Raw genomic sequence first — 19583 nt, 5'->3', positions numbered from 1 at the left:
CAACATTTAATTTTTTTTTCTACAGGAAATAGAAGAAAAAACTAACAAGCTCCATCATGGATGGCAACATTTGTCATCTGAGTTCTGCTACATAGCCTTTTGGTCTTTCAAAGTGCCAGAGACCACCTAGCAAGAAGTGGAGGAGAAGAACAAATTATTTCAACCCCTTCAGGGCAGAGTTTAAGGGTAGAGAAAGTGATGGGAGCCCCCTACTGTACATCTACTCTGATTTCCACCTTAAATGAATGTGTGAACAAGTGAGTGACTGAATGAAAATCTAAAGATAATATTACTCAGATTTAGTTATTTTGTCAACTTAAAAGTGCAGAAATGCAACCTATAAGATAGGTGCTACTTATCCCTGGTTGGATTTAAAACAAAGAGAAACTGTGTCAACAGAACCTGATTCTAGAGGCAAACTTATAACCTATAAATACGATAAATAAGCAAACTTGATACACATCACTTATGATCAATGCACTTTTTCATTAACATACTTACCCTCCTTGGCCTGTCACAGGTGTTATCTTAACATGCTGTTGGATATTATCGCCTGATTTTCTTCTTGCGTAATAAACTCCTTGCCATTCCTAAACAAATCAAGTGAAACCATAGTAAAAAAAGTAGCCAATCTGCCTTACTAAAAAATAATAAAGTCTGTGGCAGTCCTTCTCAGTCAGGTGGCCTTCTGACACTTTCATGCAGTATGTCATATTCATACCGTACCATACATACGAAGAATCCTAGAGATAAAAGTCTCAAAGGTGCTTTTTCAGGAGGCAAATGGACTTTCTTATTTAAAAAAAACCAAGAAAGTCCAGTTGCCTCATGAAAAAGCACCTTTGGGACAACCATGATCTGGGTCACTGAGAATCTCCATAGACTTATAGAGATAAAAGGGGTCACAGACAGCACTGAGCCCAACCTTCTGCTGTGAGTTAAAACATCCGTGGCAAATAGCTACCTAATCTCTACCTAATCCTCTCCAGTAAAGGGGAATCCACATCACAGTGATTTCTCAAATTGAGATTGTAATAAATAAATTACATTAAAGAATGCAAAAAGCATTGGGTAATTATCACCCACTTTTCCTCTTTTGATGCATGTGTTGATTGTATCCAACAGATCTGCATGGTTTCTGTCACTTTTTGGAAGCTCTGTAAGTTCTTTCCCTATTAACTCTCCCTTCTGATAGCCCATCATCTGTTCAAAGGCCGGGTTAACATACTGTAAAAAAAAAAAAAAGTTTTTAAGCAAGTACAGAAAATTTTAAATCAAATTTTGATAAATTTCATATTCTGTTTGCACAATGCCAGTGTGGGAAACCTGGTAGCAAATACCTAAATGTTGTAATGACGAGGCAGTCGAGGTGTTTCATCATGATCAACTGAATCATGATGATCTTTATTGGAGTCTAGTCTTGTATTTATACACATTTTAGTTATCCTCAATCATTGGTTAACTTTGGTTACTGCTTAACTTTCGTTACTGTTTAGCATAGTAATTAACACAATTAATTATCTCTAGTTAAAGTCTAACATATGTTTACTTCCTCTCTCTAATCCTCCTTTAGATTAGTGACTTTGTTTGCCTGAGTTGTATTTGCTTGGAAACATTCTTTATCTGAGGTTTGCCATCCGAGATTAGAACATTCCTGCAATTACAACTCTATACCTAAATAGGAAGGCTTTGCTTTGTGCTCAGTGCAAATGCACCTATAAAAAAGAGTTCCAAAATAAAATACAGAACACTTTGCATGTTACCCCCCCTAAACAAATAATATCTAAACAGAATGTATACCTATGTGCATATACTACAAGCAAAAGCGGTGATTCTTTTATTAGTTTAAAGTGACACGGATAAACAAATTTTCTAAGGAGAGTTGTGCTTTTTTCCATACCTGAATGATATGATCTTCACTAGTTATTTCTATTGCTTCCTGACAGTGCTCTAGTGCAGTGAATACCGAATTACAAGCCCTGTAATTAATCAATAAATAGAAATTATTAGAATCTATGACTGAACAATTCAGAATGCTACAGCTGATTAATTCTTTTGCAAATTCATGGAAATACGTCACCTTCCTGTAAAAATCTACTTTTTAGAATGTATTAGTCTACTATTAAACTATGCAACATTAATGTCATTAATATATGAATGATATGCTATTACTATTGCAGTAATATACAAATAGATCCCACTTCCCAAATGAAGTTATAGCTTTTTACAGTATTTGGGGGGGGAGGGAAAAAATCAGAAAGATATGGACTCATTACACATTTTTTCAGATGTTTCCTCAGACATATTAAATATGCATGGTTTTATTTATGTCACAATTTGTATCTTACATGAGGGTGGAAATCCAGTAATCAGTCTACCTTTGCAACCTAACACAAAGTGGCACTTGGTGGGAAAAATGTTCTGATTAGGGAAGTTTAGAGTTCCACATTGTAAAGAAGGAGGCGGCAACCCACACCATACAAGTTGCGGGCAGTCGAAACATCTTTATGTATCTTCCTGAGATTGTACCAACTGACATTTGGTACTGCTCCCAGAGGCAAATATTTCCATTGATTTTTCAAATAAAAATACATTTAGAAAATAGACAAATCTTTGGATAGGCTTAACATATAAACAAACAAATAAGCTACAACCATAAACTAAATGGAATCCATCAAACAGCATAAAAAAATTAATCCCAGCTGTTCTCTGCAACTGCCTTATCTGGAGATACAGAGGATGCACAGGTAATGGAAGTATAGATGAGTCCTGAGAGACTCTTGGATGAAGGAAAAAAAATCCTCATGCAAAATCTATCTGGCAAATTATTCCTCAAATATATGCAATTAGATATTTGAGCTTATATTTTTAGATTATGTTTCTTTGAACAATGATAAACGTACAATTCAAAAGTCAGAAAAGCTATTCTTAATACATAAATACCCAGCATTGGTGATACAGAATAACAGAATAACAGAGCTGTAAGGGACTTTGGAGGTCTTCGAATCCAACTCCCTGCTCAAGCAGGAAACCTATACCATTTCAAACAAATAATTTTCCAATATCTTCTTAAAAGCCTCCTGTGTTAGAGCACCCATAACTTCTGGAGGCTAGTCATTCCACTGATTACTTGTTCTAACTTAGTTCTAGGTTTGTTCTTTCCTTGATTAATTTCCATTCTTCTTATTCTGCCAAACATCTGGACAGTTATTTCAATATAAAACTAGGACTCTTTTTTATATTAACCCAGGGGATGAATGGTAACAAATATGCTTACATACCGTAATTTGAACTGTGATCGCACCTCAGCATATTCTATTTGAATCAGTTCATTGTAACAAGCAATGATGCTGTTATTCTCCAAAAATCTCTGTGAAATATGAAAACAAAAACTAGAGGTCACTGGTTATAATAATTTACTTCTACAATAATCTGTCTACTGATGAGTTAACCAGCAAATACTTTTAGCTTGCAAAACACCAAACTCAAGGGAATGCAACAGTATTTGGAGATGTGGCCCAATTGCATCTCCCAAAGCAATGCATTTGGTGATTCTTTTTTTTCCTCTACAGCTGCCAGGCAATCCAGTTGGTATAACTAATCACTAATCCCTGAACCACCAATTTAAGGAAATGTGAAAGAGTGTCCTGGGTGTTCTCTATTGTTCCAGAGGGATTTTTGTGGAGGTAAAAGCATTTCTGCACTAGAAGCTGGTGCCTGAATTTATAATATTTATTCATTAGAATTTGTCAAAAAAAAACAAGAATAAAAGAATAAAAATACAATGACAGGGATGATAGGCACATTAGTGCACTAATGCACGCCTTCTCTACTAACCAATTAAGCATGATGTAAGGTCCACGGAAGTCAATTTGCGACTGAAACTGAAAATTTGTAGCTGAAACAACTGAATCAGGTAAAGCATTCCAGACTTTGACAACTCTACTGCAGAAATCATATTTTTTACAGTCAAGTTTAGAACGATTTAGTTTAAAGCAGTTGATAGTGCATGTATTATTGTGATTAAAACAAAAAAAGTCATTTACAGGTAAAACATTACTGCATATAAGTTTGTATGCAATACCCAGGTCTGACTGCAAGTGATGCAGTTCTGAGTTATCCAAACTGAGAATGTAGAGCCTAGTAGCATAGGGAATTCTATTTTGTACAGAAGAGTGCAAGACTTTTCTCGTGAAATACTTCTGAACCCACTCAATTGTACTGATGTCAGATATATGGTGGGGATTCCAAACAGTTGAACAATACTCCAAGATTGGTCTAGCAAACGTTTTATAAGCTCTAATTAGCAATACAATGTTTCCAGGGGAAAAACTGTGCAAAATTATATTTACAACTTTTAATGCTTTTTTAGTAATGCTGTTATAGTGAACTTTGGAGCATAGATCATCAGAGATAAGTACACCTAGGTCCTTGACAAAGTGACGGTCATCAGCTAGTTCAATGCCACCAAGCTTATACTTGACATTCTGATAACGTTTACTAATATGTAAGACAGAGCATTTATTGATCCAAAATTGAAGTTGCCAAATAGATGACCATTCAGACACATAGTCAAGGTCACTTTACAAAACAACAGAATTATCTGTAGTATTGAATAATTTTATGTCATCAGCAAAAAGGACACAATTGCTTTTAAGTTGATCGCATAAATTGTTGATATAGAGCCGTGATGGCGAACCTATGGCATGCGTGCTGGAAGTGCACGCAGAGCCACTTCTGCCGGCATGCAAGAGGTCTCCCGGAAGAGCCCCACTGCACATGCATGTGCGCCCCCACCAGCCGATTGGATATCAGCCACGCATGCGCAGGGGGAGACGTGCACGCATGTGCAGAGGCATGCGGTGTGTGGGGGGTTGCGTGCGCATGCAGGGGGAGTGTGCATACGCAGAGGCATGTGATGTTCACGCAGGGGATAGCACTTCCTAATAGAAATTGCTAACTATCACATAACATGGATGTTTACTAATACAGAATATTTGTCCATGGCACAACTCAATTGCCAGGAAACTTCAACTGCTTTTGATTAATGCATGAAATAAGAAAAGAATGCTTTGTGCGAATCTCAGGCATATGGTAGTATATGAAAACTATAGTTTCTTCAAACATCATGGGCATTTCTGTAGGAAATAAAGACAATAAATCATAGCCAAAATAATTATGGTTTCCTGTTATTTCCAAGATTCTATTTTGGGCCTATTGATGATAGTGGATTTTGCCAGTGAAACTGTTTATTATACTGTAGTAATATACAACTGAAAAAAAGGCTTCTTTTAAGAGGACACATAACTTTGATAGCAATCTCAATAGATAATGCTATTTCGGATTATACATGCCCTAAATAAGAACAAACAGTCCCAGGGTCAATACAAACCTTTGAAGAAATTTCAAAGGCACACAATGAAAGAAATGTAGCATTAAAACCATGCCACATATTCTTTATTTCTGTTTTGTCTTGAAAAAAATACCAATGTTCATGTCATAACTGTAGCCTCCACCAACCCACTCTGTATAATACTCTCCCTTTAGACAAGAGGGGCAGTACTTAAATCTAATAAAAATAAAATAGGCATATACAAATGACAGCTGCACCTTAGGAACAATATCGTTTAAAAGTAAGCAACATCATCAATAGAAATAATTGCTATGTAAATAGGATTTGAACCGTTGGATTTGCAACAATTATGCATGCCTTTGTGACATCACAACTGGAATATTGTAATATGCTCTTGATAAAGATACTCTTAAAATATGTCTTGAAAATGGCTGCTGAAAATTATGATAGTTAGGCTACTAACCTAATACCCAATACTAAGTAAGCCCGCACTGACTGGAAGTTATTTTCCAGGTATAATTTTAGCATTTGTGTTAACCTTGAATGCCCAGTACACCTTGCAATGTGTGATTATCTGAAGGACTGTATCTCTTAGCACTTGATGCTAAAATCTTCAGGAGATGCATTATAAATGTTTTTAGCCATTGCCAACAGTACACCCGAAAGGACAAACTAATGAGAATGGGCAAGGTTTTTTTTAGTTCAAAGAAAAGAGACATTGCAAAAGACAGAGGAGAATTGGTCTTGTATATAGTTCACCATTTATCAAGTCCACCAAATTTCCCTTCCTAAAATATAAGTGCCGAATTGATCCCATAGGTCAGGTGAAATTCTCACCCATCCTTCCACTCTATGAAAGAGGAGAGGAAATAGAAATAAGAATACTGCAATTGAAAGAGTAGCTCTGCAAATAATATCAGTGGAAGATATTTTCTGCTGGAAGTGCACGCAGAGCCACTTCTGCCGGCATGCAAGAGGTCTCCCGGAAGAGCCCCACTGCACATGCATGCGCGCCCCCACCAGCCGATTGGATATCAGCCACGCATGCGCAGGGGGAGACGTGCACGCATGTGCAGAGGCATGCGGTGTGTGGGGGGTTGCGTGCGCATGCAGGGGGAGTGTGCATACGCAGAGGCATGTGATGTTCACGCAGGGGATAGCACTTCCTAATAGAAATTGCTAACTATCACATAACATGGATGTTTACTAATACAGAATATTTGTCCATGGCACAACTCAATTGCCAGGAAACTTCAACTGCTTTTGATTAATGCATGAAATAAGAAAAGAATGCTTTGTGCGAATCTCAGGCATATGGTAGTATATGAAAACTATAGTTTCTTCAAACATCATGGGCATTTCTGTAGGAAATAAAGACAATAAATCATAGCCAAAATAATTATGGTTTCCTGTTATTTCCAAGATTCTATTTTGGGCCTATTGATGATAGTGGATTTTGCCAGTGAAACTGTTTATTATACTGTAGTAATATACAACTGAAAAAAAGGCTTCTTTTAAGAGGACACATAACTTTGATAGCAATCTCAATAGATAATGCTATTTCGGATTATACATGCCCTAAATAAGAACAAACAGTCCCAGGGTCAATACAAACCTTTGAAGAAATTTCAAAGGCACACAATGAAAGAAATGTAGCATTAAAACCATGCCACATATTCTTTATTTCTGTTTTGTCTTGAAAAAAATACCAATGTTCATGTCATAACTGTAGCCTCCACCAACCCACTCTGTATAATACTCTCCCCTTTAGACAAGAGGGGCAGTACTTAAATCTAATAAAAAATAAAATAGGCATATACAAATGACAGCTGCACCTTAGGAACAATATCGTTTAAAAGTAAGCAACATCATCAATAGAAATAATTGCTATGTAAATAGGATTTGAACCGGTTGGATTTGCAACAATTATGCATGCCTTTGTGACATCACAACTGGAATATTGTAATATGCTCTTGATAAAGATACTCTTAAAATATGTCTTGAAAATGGCTGCTGAAAATTATGATAGTTAGGCTACTAACCTAATACCCAATACTAAGTAAGCCCGCACTGACTGGAAGTTATTTTCCAGGTATAATTTTAGCATTTGTGTTAACCTTGAATGCCCAGTACACCTTGCAATGTGTGATTATCTGAAGGACTGTATCTCTTAGCACTGATGCTAAAATCTTCAGGAGATGCATTATAAATGTTTTTAGCCACCAAATTGCCAGGTACAGTACACCCGAAAGGACAAACTAATGAGAATGGGCAAGGTTTTTTTTAGTTCAAAGAAAAGAGACATTGCAATAAAAGACAGAGGAGAATGTGGTCTAACTGTATATAGTATCACCATTTATCAAGTCCACCAGCAATTTCCCTTCCTAAAATATAAGTGGATAAACTATACATGAAAAGAATTGCAAGATCCCATAGGTCAGGTGAAATTCTCACCCATCCTTCCACTCTATGAAAGAGGAGAGGAAATAGAAATAAGAATACTGCAATTGAAAGAGTAGCTCTGCAAATAATATCAGTGGAAGATATTTTCTTTCTGGGATGTGAGTTATCCAGGTGATGTGTTCCTGGCTATGAAATAGGTTGTATTTCATAAGGACATATAAATATGTCTTTGCCAGAACAAGCACCAAGCTTGATTAGGGTTGAAACAAAACTCTGAAATAAGGACCTTGGATGAACATTTGTATATTGTAGAATGTGGGAGTGTTTGTGAAACTGAGCTTTTAAAACCTCTCCGTGGAAAAAGCCAGAAAGAACATTGACCTATAAAGTTCATTGGCCCATGCAGTGCATAACCTTTATGAGTTTGAATTCATTTTGTTTATTTCCCATACTCTGAACTAAAATTCAGAGTGTGGGAAATAAACAAGATGTGTTTGAGTTCCCCATACAGAAATGTACATGTGATTTGTTAGGTGTGTCAGAAATCTAGTGGTATAAAAACAATTCCCACCGTTAGAATATAGCAACCAAATGTGCAATATATTCAAAAGTAAAATTATAAAATATTAAGTTGTATGTTAAACAGTATCTATTGCTTAGAAATCCAAATGAATGAACTTAGTAACATTGTAGAGATCAGCTGGGTAAATATAAGTGAAAGAACAAATAAAAACATGGTCTTTGGTGTCTACTATACCCAACACATTCAAGAAAAAGATGATGATTTATTACTTTATTGACCATATGCAAAAAAGGTAAAGTATGCATATATACATTGCAGGATTAGATAACAAAAAACTATTCTGAAAGGATAATTCTAATATTTAAATATATGTTTTATTAATTGGTTAGTATGATACTTTTAATTTACTTTTCATTATATAGTTATAATTATAACATTACTTATAAAGAATTATGTTTAGAAGGAAAGAAGGATATTTATCAGATGTAAGAGGGAGTCTCAGCTTTTTCCTCCTTGAACAAACAACAGTTCAGGTTAATCACTGAGGCATAGGAAGTGCCTCTCTTACCTATTCAATAATTATGTTAACGTCCATTCTTTGCTATTCTTATCTTTTTTTTCCTGCAGCTCATGAAATATACTGCACAGGCTAATGATGGCAGGGGACTTTGTCTGAACAAGTTGGTTATCATTGTTGCTGCTCTGATGACAAGTGTGCAAATATGCAAGAAAGATAAGAAAGAAACAGATGATATGATTCATGCCAGTGGAGGATGGTTTCAGGAGGAGGTAATCAACCTTTTGGCTTCAGTGGACAGGCGTGAAATGTTAGAGCCTATTCACATTTTCACCAAATGTTTAGGTGGGATGGCCAGCCACAAAATATAAACTTGCTACATGCAACTATTTCTTTAGAGGTAGTCCTCAACTTACAATCATTTGTGTAGCTACTATTCCAAGTTACAACACTGATGAAAAAAGTGATTTATAACTGGCCCTCTCACATTTACAACCATGGCAGCATCCCCAAGGTCACATGATCAAAATTCAGGTGCTTAGCAACTGGTGTGTATTTATGATGGTGGCAGCATCTCAGGGACATGTCATTGCCATTTGTGACCCTCTCAGCAATGTTCTAACAAACTAAGTCAAGAAGCCAGATTTGTTTCATGATCATGTGATTCACTTAACAATAGCAGTGATTCACTTAATGACCATGCCAAAAAGGTAGTAAAATTAGGCACGAGTCATTTAATAACTGCCTTGTTTAGTAACAGGAGCTGTGATCCTAAATCAACAATTCCTTGTGTAGCATATTTTTCTTTTTAATTTCTGAAATCTGCCTCTTTTACACAGTCCAACGTGCTGCTAGGAAAGGTATGATCCTCCTTCCTAACCCCACCACCCAGGCCTATTTTCTCTTTACATAGTGCTTGTGAAGGCAAAATGCCAACCAATTCCTTGGGTTCTTTTCCAATCAGCATTGGCTATGCTGCACCAACAAACACAGAGGTTGAGGCAGTTATAGGTGATTTATGTGATCCCATTAGACAACCTTATTTTCAAACTGAACACACTTTCCTTGATCTTTGTTACAGGAAATCATGTCCAGGCTTGTAGAAATTTGTTTGTCAGTATCTTTTCACCTCCTTAGATCTCACCAGCAATACTACATCTATAACTTTGTGTTTATTTATGAACTAAAATGTGGAGGAGCTGAAGGGGCTGCAGTTTTCACATGCAACAAATGCTTGCATGACAACAACATGAATGTCATGTTGACATGAAGGTTGATAAATCAATTGTTTATGGCCTAAGCAATCTACAATAACTTTAACATACCCTATTAAATCCTGCATGGAGAAGTGGGAGAACAGAAGCTTCTTCCTGACCAGCAGATCTACAGAAATACAAAATATATTATCAGTCAATAGAGTCAATGTATGTGGTTGCTAAGAGTTGGCACCAACTTGACGGCACTGAATCAATCAATCAATCAATCAAGTGAAAAATCCTATTTTTGTAGTTGTATTTTTTTGGGTGTGTGTGGAAGGGTTAAGATCTCTACGGACTACAGAAGGAATGGCAGAACTGTAGTAACGTCATCAGAGAGAGCAAAACTAAAAGGCTTGATTTTTCTTTCCTTGATTTTTAAAAAATCAAAATTGGTATGTCAATCTTTTGCTTTTTTTAAAAAAAAAGTCACATGAAAAACCATACTGAGAATATCATTCTGAGAAGCTCTGGAGGCCATAGGGGGGAAAAACCCAGAGACATGGAGAGGCACCCTTCCTTACTGCCGAAGAAATATTCCTGTTGAATTCAAAAATGACAAATCATGATGGATATATTTACTTCAGCTTCCCAACTATTATGCATTTTCTACAATTTGGTCTTTTTTATGCATTCCTGAGATGGGCACAGAAAAACCCAACAAACCTGTAGTTTGTAGGGTGTTTTATGGTAAAAAAAAGTTTGAACTTGTCTCTTGGAACCACTGTCAGAAATTTTCCTGCAGAAAGGGCTTGAGCTTTGTTTGCTTTGATCTCAGTTCATGTGGAAATCTCCTTCCAGGAGCAATCATGACGCATCCTAATAGTTTCTGAATGAGATTTCACCCATGTAATGATTTATGTGTTAAAGGAATCCTCCAATGGTGCTGATCATTTTCTAGGCCAAGAAAAAATTGAACTTCAGTGACATGTTGAGAATGGGAGTCCAGAAAGTAGTACCTTTCGCCAGAACAAAGCTAGTTTTTATTACGTTTACATTTAATTAAAATCAAGCGTAATTATATTTGAGAGCTACATAGTTCTCCTTCTGTCTCATTAACCATTACAATATTTGGTGGTCTTCCAGTGAACATCACAGGCTTTAAAGAGTTGCGTGCAATTGTGGGGCCTCAGCTTATCCTCTGACATAAACTAAGATGTTCATGAGAAACTGCTACTTATTCATTGAATAACCATACCCATTAAAAAAGTACATCAAATAAGCATGCGTCCCCGAAATACTTACATTTGTAAGGTAACCGCTATTATCACAGTATGTTCAGCAGGTTTTGTAGCACGAATTGACCTGGAATGAAGGAAGTTCAGGCCATAATTGAACAATTTTATTTACAAAAATTTACCAAACACATATTAAGATGGGTTGCATAATTATGTCAATCTCATTCTCTCTCTCTGTCTTTACACTGTACAAAGAGAGCAAGTAAATCAAATGTTATTTTACCTGTCTCATTGTTCTATTTGATAATAGAATAGAACAGAGCTGGAAGGGACCTTGAAGGTCTTCTAGTCCAGCCCCCTTCTCATGCAGGAGAACCTATACAATCTCAGACAAGTGACTGTCCAGTCTCTTCTTAAAAACCTTCAGTGATGGAGTGCTCCCAATTTCTGAAGACAGGCTGTTCCACTGGTTAATTGTGCTTATTGTTAGGAAGTTTTTCCTTAATTCCAGGTTGCTTCTGTCTTTGATTAGTTTCCAATCATTGCTTCTTGTCCTGCCCTCTGGTGCTTTGGAGAATAATTTGATCCCCACTTCTTTGTGGCAGCCCCTCAAATACTGAAATACTGCTATCATGTCACCCCTAATTCTTCTTTTCTTTAGACTACCCAGACCCAAAATCTGGAGGCGTTCTTCATACAATTTAGTCTCCAGGCCTTTGATCATCTTAGTTGCTCTTCTCTGAACTTTTTCCAAATTCTCAACATCTTTTTTGTAGTATGATTACCAAAATTAGTTGTAGTATTCCAGGTGTGGTCTTACTAGGTTTTGTAAAGAGGCACTAATACTTCACGTGATCTTGATTCTATGCCTCTGTTATACAACCCAGTGTTGTATTAATTTTTTTGGCTGCTGTTGCACATTGCTGACTCATATTCAAATGATCATCCACTAGGACTCCAAGATCCCTCTCACAGTTACTGTTTTTGAGCCAGGTCTCGCCTGATCAGTACTTATACCTTTGATTTTTCCTGCTTAAATGCAATTTTTTATGAAAGGCCAGACCTAAGTTGCTTAAAAAAACCCAAGATGAAACAATAAATAAACTGCTAAATTGAAACAAATTATTGAAAAGGAAGATTGGATCACATAGAACCAATATACTGAAAGCATATCTGCAGTTATGCAGGCTAATAAGAAGAGTCCTTATTAAACAGGTTTTGAATTCTAAATAAATGATATTGGCTAAAACTCTTACCTTAGAAGGATATTGTCTCAGAAGTAATTCAACTGAAACATTAAATGGACCATATGGATGGTGGTCAGCAGTCAGAGAAGGAATATGGGTTGTTCAAAGCCTAACATTTTGGCTTCTACAAAGCTGGCAAGAACAAGGTTCTATCAAAGCTCATACTGACTGATTATTTATTGATTCCACTCAGCTTATAATAACAAAACAATGACTTTTTTGTCACAAGATCCTGAATATGGGACCATATGTTCTTTCCCAAAGAAAGCAATATCAGCCTCATTTTCATCATTCTACTGCTGTACCTTGATTTTTTACACATGTACTGAATGCTGAAAATACAAGTTTTAGGCAGAACTTAGACACAGTGTTAAAGCAAAACATCTATTGTCTCTTTTGTAGTATATGAAGTGGAAAAATTATATGTTTGTGTATACTTCAGAACCTAGTCTATAAATTAGAATCTTCATTTATGCTTCTCTATGCCAGTCCAGCTGACTGTTGCCATTTTTCCACCAAAAATTAGACTCCAAAAGCATTTTTCCTAGCCAGATTTGACATATTTCCTTCAGCTGTTAGACATGATAAGATCCACTGTTTTGAATTTTTTTGCTGCTATGGTTCTCATACAACAGAGGATTTAGGCCCTGTCTTATTATTTTGCAACTTTTACAGAGATTTATGAGCCAAATTAAACATGCCCCTTTTCTGGCATAGAAGATGAAATATAGATCTTACTCCTCCTATCCCACTGTCAGTTCAATATTACATATTTCACAGACAAATTTTGTTTAGCAGTCATGAAGAGCAGCACTCTTGGATTTTATATAGCAATAATATAGCAGAATAACTATGAAATATTTGAAACTACTCAGATTACTAATGATGCTACTACTATAAATAACATGTATGAAGCCCCAGGGTCCAGAAATAAAAAGTTGCATAGCTCAAATGAATCTCTATATTTTTTATCAACAAGTTAGTGCAATTTCTCTCTCTCCCCATAAGTGAATTGTTTCTGGTTTTGATTGTAGTCTCATGTTTAATTTTCTATGTTACTTTTGTTGTATTTGCTTATGCTTCATCTGACTGGCCAGCAATCATCAATAGAATGTACTTCTACTGTTTATACAGGAATTTAATTTTCATAAGCGCCTTAATCATGCAGGGGTGTCAAACTGGCAGCCCGTGGGCTGGATGCATCATGCGCAGGTCGCGCCCACCCCAGCTCTGCAAAGGCAAAAAACGGCACAATATGTCACGTGATGTCACGTGACACGATCGAGTTTGACACCCATGCTTTAATGGATGGATCAGATCACTGACTGCACTGCTATGTAAGTAACTGTCTGCAATATCGATGCATCTGACCCAACCATCACTTATGTTTAGTCATCATAATCTTCACTTTCTCAGCAAGACTCCTGATCTAATTTTTGCTTGATGGAGAGCCAGGAACGTCTTTTATTCGACTTTATGCCTCTCATTGGAACACAGAACAAGGACGAAATGCTGTGGTACCATAAGATTCTGGCACATCTTCCACAGAGTAAGAAGTTGTCATGACTCCATGATCAAAGCCCTGCTGCTTTTTCACATATGTTGCACATGTAACACATGTACAAAAGGTGCAGCTATCACCTTGATTTTTTTTACCTCTTTCCCAGAAATGCCCCATGTAGAGAATTGATAAATCCTTGTCCTTAAAATCTAACTTTTTTTTTATATTCAGAGATTTCACACACTGATTTCATAAGGAAGAACATCTCATCATATGATATCCCACTCAATCGTCCAGAAACAGTTTTGTCATTAAAGTTAGGAAGTGAATATGGAAATTGCATAATAGTATTTTCCTATACTGCCAGGGTCATATGAAATACAAAAACAAGTAATTACCTACAGGTGGCTTCTGCATCGAAGTGTCTGTGGTTTCGATGATCTATAATAATTATTTCATGATGTTTATCAAGAAAGCATTCAAGTGCTGATTCTGGTGTCCGAGCAATGTTACACCTATACCCAGTTTTATTACAAGCCCACCAGAATCCATCACTCTGTTTGTCTTCTTTTGCAAAGATTAACAATACCTATAAAATACAGAAGATAGTTTAAAATTACTATGCATTTAAAACAATAATTTTGGCCTATGACAATAAAATAATAAAATAAAAAGTAAAATAAAATAACAATTAAACTAACTTCTCACACAGTATAGTTGACTCAGTAATGTTTAGTATTAAATGTTTTAAAAAATCTTTAGAGCCCCCATAGATGCATTTACTTTTCAAAAGCAAGAAGTAAAAAGCAATGTTTTAAATGTGTGTACATATTTGAATATTATTTTTGCTTTTAAATACATAAGCTTTATATTGTTGAAGGGATGTCCGTGGGCTTGTGAATGTGTCTATAAAGTTTCTATTCTTAACTACCGTATGTCTATTTCACTACTAATAATGTCATTATTGGTCCAGAAGATAATGATGCCACTACTTCCCCCTTTCAGTTCAGTGAATAAAATTATGTTACATCTAGACTATCTATCTCTATCTATCTATCTATCTATCTATCTATCTATCTATCTATCTATCTATCTATCTAAACTATAGACTTTTTTCAACTCTCAGAAGATACCTCCCAAGTATCTTTAAAGGATTCTGTCTGATTCAAAGTAAAGAAGCTCCCTACAAAACGTTTTTCTGGAACCATAGCACTGAATGTTTACTGGTAAAGTAAGACAGGTAGGTTTTTTATTGCCAAGTAAGAGAAGTCCTACCTGAATAGGATCTTGTGTCAGTCTCATAGGTCCAATTTCTGTCTCAGTAGTTGAAGACCGCTAAAAAAAAAAAAAGCAGTATGTAAGACTTTGTTTTGTCCCATTCTGAGTCTAGATTAATGGCATTTCATTACAATGATTAAACTAGTGCATAAAAATAATTTATTGTATGATACTTTTCTCTACAGTCCAGGTTTCAAACAAAGCATAGTCACATATATGTTTGTGTTTTAAGCCAAAAGAATGGTACTAAATTATTCTTTCCTATCTGTACAGCTAGGGAGCACAGCTATATTTATTGATAGTTCTGAAGCAGGAACGCTTCCTGTTATTCTTAGAACAACTCAGCCAAAATCACATTTTGCTCTTGTAACAAATCAGATTAACTAGTCTTCTGGCAGGAAAAGGCTATGGAAATGATTGGGGCTTGTGATTTCATAATCACATTCTGTCAGAACAGTCTTGCTTATTGTTTCATTCACACAATTTAAATGTCAGGTACACACCTCAATTGTAGTCTAACAAGCTTTTTCTCTATATAGAAGACTAGTTTTCAGTTTTCAAAGAGTTTTTTATTCCTGTAAGACATAAAGCACCTCTATAGTATGTCATTTTGACAAATTTCTATTCCATTGTTAAATTCTGGATAGTTCTCAAAAATGACCAACAGAATAACCACTATTAATAAAAACCATGGTAACATTAAACATAAATAATAAAATCTCTACAAACAATGCAACTAATCCACAGCCCAAATTCTGATGATCCCATTACTTGACAAATACTTGAACAGAACATAACTGTTTTTTCCATCCTCTTAAAATATTGTCTATCCTTTGGGGCAGGGGGACCCCTTCACAGCTAAAGGAGAAACAATTGAGCGGATTTATCATCAGCACTACCTCTCTTAGGCAAGGAGTCCCAAGCTTGCCCTCCCACTGATATCATACCGGATAGGTTCTTTAATGCCAGGTAATGAAGAACTGCTCGAAGAAGACGTTACTAAAGTATCCAGGAGTCAAGCCATCTAGAACTTCATAGATTAACTAGAACTTTGAATTGCAACCAGAAACTTTAATGAAATCTTTAATGAAAAGAAGGACTAGGAACAGTGGTCGTATGCTACCTGTTCGGACCAGTTCAGCTGAACCAGTAGTAAAAAAAGCCAACAATCAGCTGAGAGGAGGAAAAAAAATCCTCAGCTAAGAGATAAAAGAAGAGAAAAGCTCAGGATTGGCCCTCCCAACCTCACCTGCGCTTTTTTCTTCTTTATCCTCTCAGCTGATTGGTGCTGTAGCAGCTGGTGTGGGGAAAGCTGCGCGTCTCTATAGGCAAAGCATGCCCACCAAGCCACGCCCACCAAACTGGTGGTAAAACAATTTGAATCCCACCACTGACTAGGAGTGATGTGATAGCAGTGTTCCAATATCTAAGGAGCTGCCACAAAAAAGAGGGAGCCACAGCAGATGAAGACAGGACTAGAAGCAATGGATGGAAACTAATCAAGGAGAGAAGCAACGTAGAACTAAGGAAATTTTTTTTGACAATTAGAATAATTCATCAGTGCCTCCAGAAGTTATGGGTGCTCCAATGCTGGAGGTTTTTAAGAAAAGATTGGATAACCATTTGTCTGAAATGGTATAGGGTTTCTTGCTTAAGACTTCCAGTTGGACTGGAAGACCTCCAAGGTATTTTCTAACTCTGTTATTCTATTAAACTTAATAGAAATTGGTGCAACATCTACAAAAGCACTGTAGCTGTGTCACTAGCCAGGAACTGGCGGGATGCAATACTGGACCAACTTAGTGGTCTTCGTGACAGCCCAAAGTAAAGCACACCACATTAGGCACTGCCCTATGATAAGGGCATGAGTCACTGTTGCAAGGACCCAGATGCACCTGATCCACTCCTTCCGCATGAATCTAGTTCACCCAAGCTATTTTGGTTGCCAAAAAAATAAAATGAAATTTTAGTGAAGAAAATTTGAAAAATGCTTTTGAGAATTATAACTGGTTTTAATATGGTGACACAATTCCACTTTTATTGGACTAAATATTCAGTTGTTTGGAACACTTCCAAAAACAGTATCCCAGAAAAACACATCAAGAAATAATACTCAACATGAATCCTATATTTTCCTAATCTATAATCTGCCTCATTGATGCTTCTTTAGTAGTAAACTAAATTGTTTATCCTAACATTAATAGGCTGCTCAATTAGCCCAATTCAAACTCTCTTACTGAGTTACACCATAAGCACAATGCAGAATGTATGTACATTTCATTAACACTGTCAGTAATACGTAGCTAAGCATTTACATTAATGGCAGCTCACGAAAATTGTGGCTGCACTGCACAAAAGAGTGCTACAAAGCTGTCATCGTGCCAATTTCATGATAATTTTTGCGCAGCAAGTTAAATTAGTATTATTGTAAGATTCTTGTGCCAGTTCTTCCTTTAAAAGACAGACTTGTTTGAGATTCATAACAAGTACTCCAAATAGCTATTCTCAACAAAGTACATGTCTTTAAAGGTGGGCATTTTAAATGCAACCATATTTTTTTATTATTGCAGAATGCGGTGTGATGATGGGCATATAAACATGGAAAAGGCTATAGTTAAACAGACTTTTTTCATAATAATGAGTGCTGTATAAGGTATCTCAGAAGTTCTCCTTCTTGAGATACTCTCATCTCTCTATAATAGAATATGATCCCTGTAAACAAGAAACAAAATTTGGACATAGAAGTATGCCAATTAAATACTCTGTCTCTTTTTTTTAAGTGCACATTTTAACATCTAGTTCCAACTACTATCTCAGGGTGGGGGCCTTTGAATCAGTGTAGACATCTGGTAGTTACAGTTTTCTTGGCAAAGTTTGTTTTTGATGGGATTTGCTGTTGTCTCCTTCTTAGGAGTGAGATAAAGTGTCTGGCCCAAGGTCACTCAATTGGCTTTGTGCTAAGAAGGGAATAGAATTCCATATCACCAGATATCTGGCCTAATCCTTAATCGCTACACCAGCCTGGCTCTCTACTATTTCATATATAACAACCAGCTCTGGGGAAGTACAAATCTGGACAAATACTAGATGGCCAAAAAATAATAATAATAATAGAAGTTCGTAATTCTTTCCTGCCAGTTAGTGAGTCCTTTGATTTCCACCACCCAAATCTGGTAGCCCTAATCGAGTTAACCTTTAAAGAAGCATTGATTTGTACTCTGATCTTTTTTTGTTTTTGTTTTCACAAACCTCAGAATAACAAAACAAGCATCAATGTGTTGTGATGAAAGCATCCTCCCTTGCACATGTTTGTACAATGCCACCATACCTATATAAGACAGAGCTTTGTATTGTAAGTCCATGATAGTTGATTTGTCATCTACCTCATACTGCCCACCTGTGCAAACAACCATGTACCTCATACTGCCCACCTGTGCAGGGTACATGTTACATGAGCACAAAGTCCCAAATCCCTCTCCCGCATCCTAGAAAGACGCTGCCCATAATTACTCATGATGGTGGAATAGAAATCTGAGCTCAGAGTAAGGCAATTCTTAAGTTTTATTTAGGTATCCAATCATCTGTTCCTAAAATATAGCGGAACAGTATCATGACGTCCCTTATCCTCCGAGCATATGCATCAATCCATGCTACTGATTCATCCATTTCTGCTAAAGAATTTAGAACAAAGAAATGTGAAAGCACTTAAAAGGTAATGACATACAGTGAATAACAAACTTTCTTCATTTTCATAATTGATTAAGTTTTGATGTCTTTTCTGTGCAGAGACTTCAAAATATCACACAAATAGCTTCTTATGGCTGGCAGAATCATCTCCAGAACAATAGTTCTTACTGATTTGTTGGAAGCTATATGCATTTTTCTTCAAGACTATAATTTTCTGGACACTAGAACAACTCCACTTTTGTACAGTACCAGGGAAACTAGACATAGTGCTCTAATGTAATTGTGGCATTGAACAGTACTGCATGACTTGTCAGGAGTACATAGCCTATATTATTCGTGACAGAAGTGGTAATGAGATTCACCAATATTTCTCCTTCATTGCCATCCCATTGTGCAAACTTCTAAGAGTCAAACTAGATGTGACAGTGGGTGCTTATAATGCACAGATGACATACCAGTTTTAATAAACAAAGGGGTATGTTGGTAAAGAGCAGCTTACTTCATCACTGACAACCACAAGGCCATTCTCCAAAGCTGAGGGCAATGGTGGTGTTAAAGATACTGCTATATTTGCTGCCTGAACCTAATGGCTGTCAGGGCTACCCTGATAGGAACAAAAAGACTTTGAATGACGTCAGCA

General features: G+C 36.4%; 1 protein-coding gene across 1 annotated transcript in view; it reads right to left on the bottom strand.

Moving 5' to 3' along the window:
* The window catches only part of PDE8B (phosphodiesterase 8B), a 53778-nt gene that overhangs the window by 19607 nt on the left and 14588 nt on the right, over positions 1-19583 (bottom strand). Inside the window, exons 2-9 of the mRNA XM_026670478.2 lie at positions 15254-15313; positions 14377-14567; positions 11298-11357; positions 10122-10179; positions 3282-3370; positions 1901-1979; positions 1087-1227; positions 502-590 (exon numbers count right to left, since the gene is read on the bottom strand). Of these exons, the coding sequence (XP_026526263.2) occupies positions 502-590; positions 1087-1227; positions 1901-1979; positions 3282-3370; positions 10122-10179; positions 11298-11357; positions 14377-14567; positions 15254-15313 (767 nt within the window). The remainder of the gene's footprint in view (positions 1-501; positions 591-1086; positions 1228-1900; positions 1980-3281; positions 3371-10121; positions 10180-11297; positions 11358-14376; positions 14568-15253; positions 15314-19583) is intronic.

The sequence above is a fragment of the Notechis scutatus genome, chromosome 2 (genome assembly GCF_049901735.1).
Source record: "Notechis scutatus isolate UNSWTSFEM ecotype Mainland chromosome 2, rNotScu1.2, whole genome shotgun sequence".
Taxonomy (NCBI): domain Eukaryota; kingdom Metazoa; phylum Chordata; class Lepidosauria; order Squamata; family Elapidae; genus Notechis; species Notechis scutatus.
This window is presented reverse-complemented; position numbering and strand designations above follow the sequence as displayed.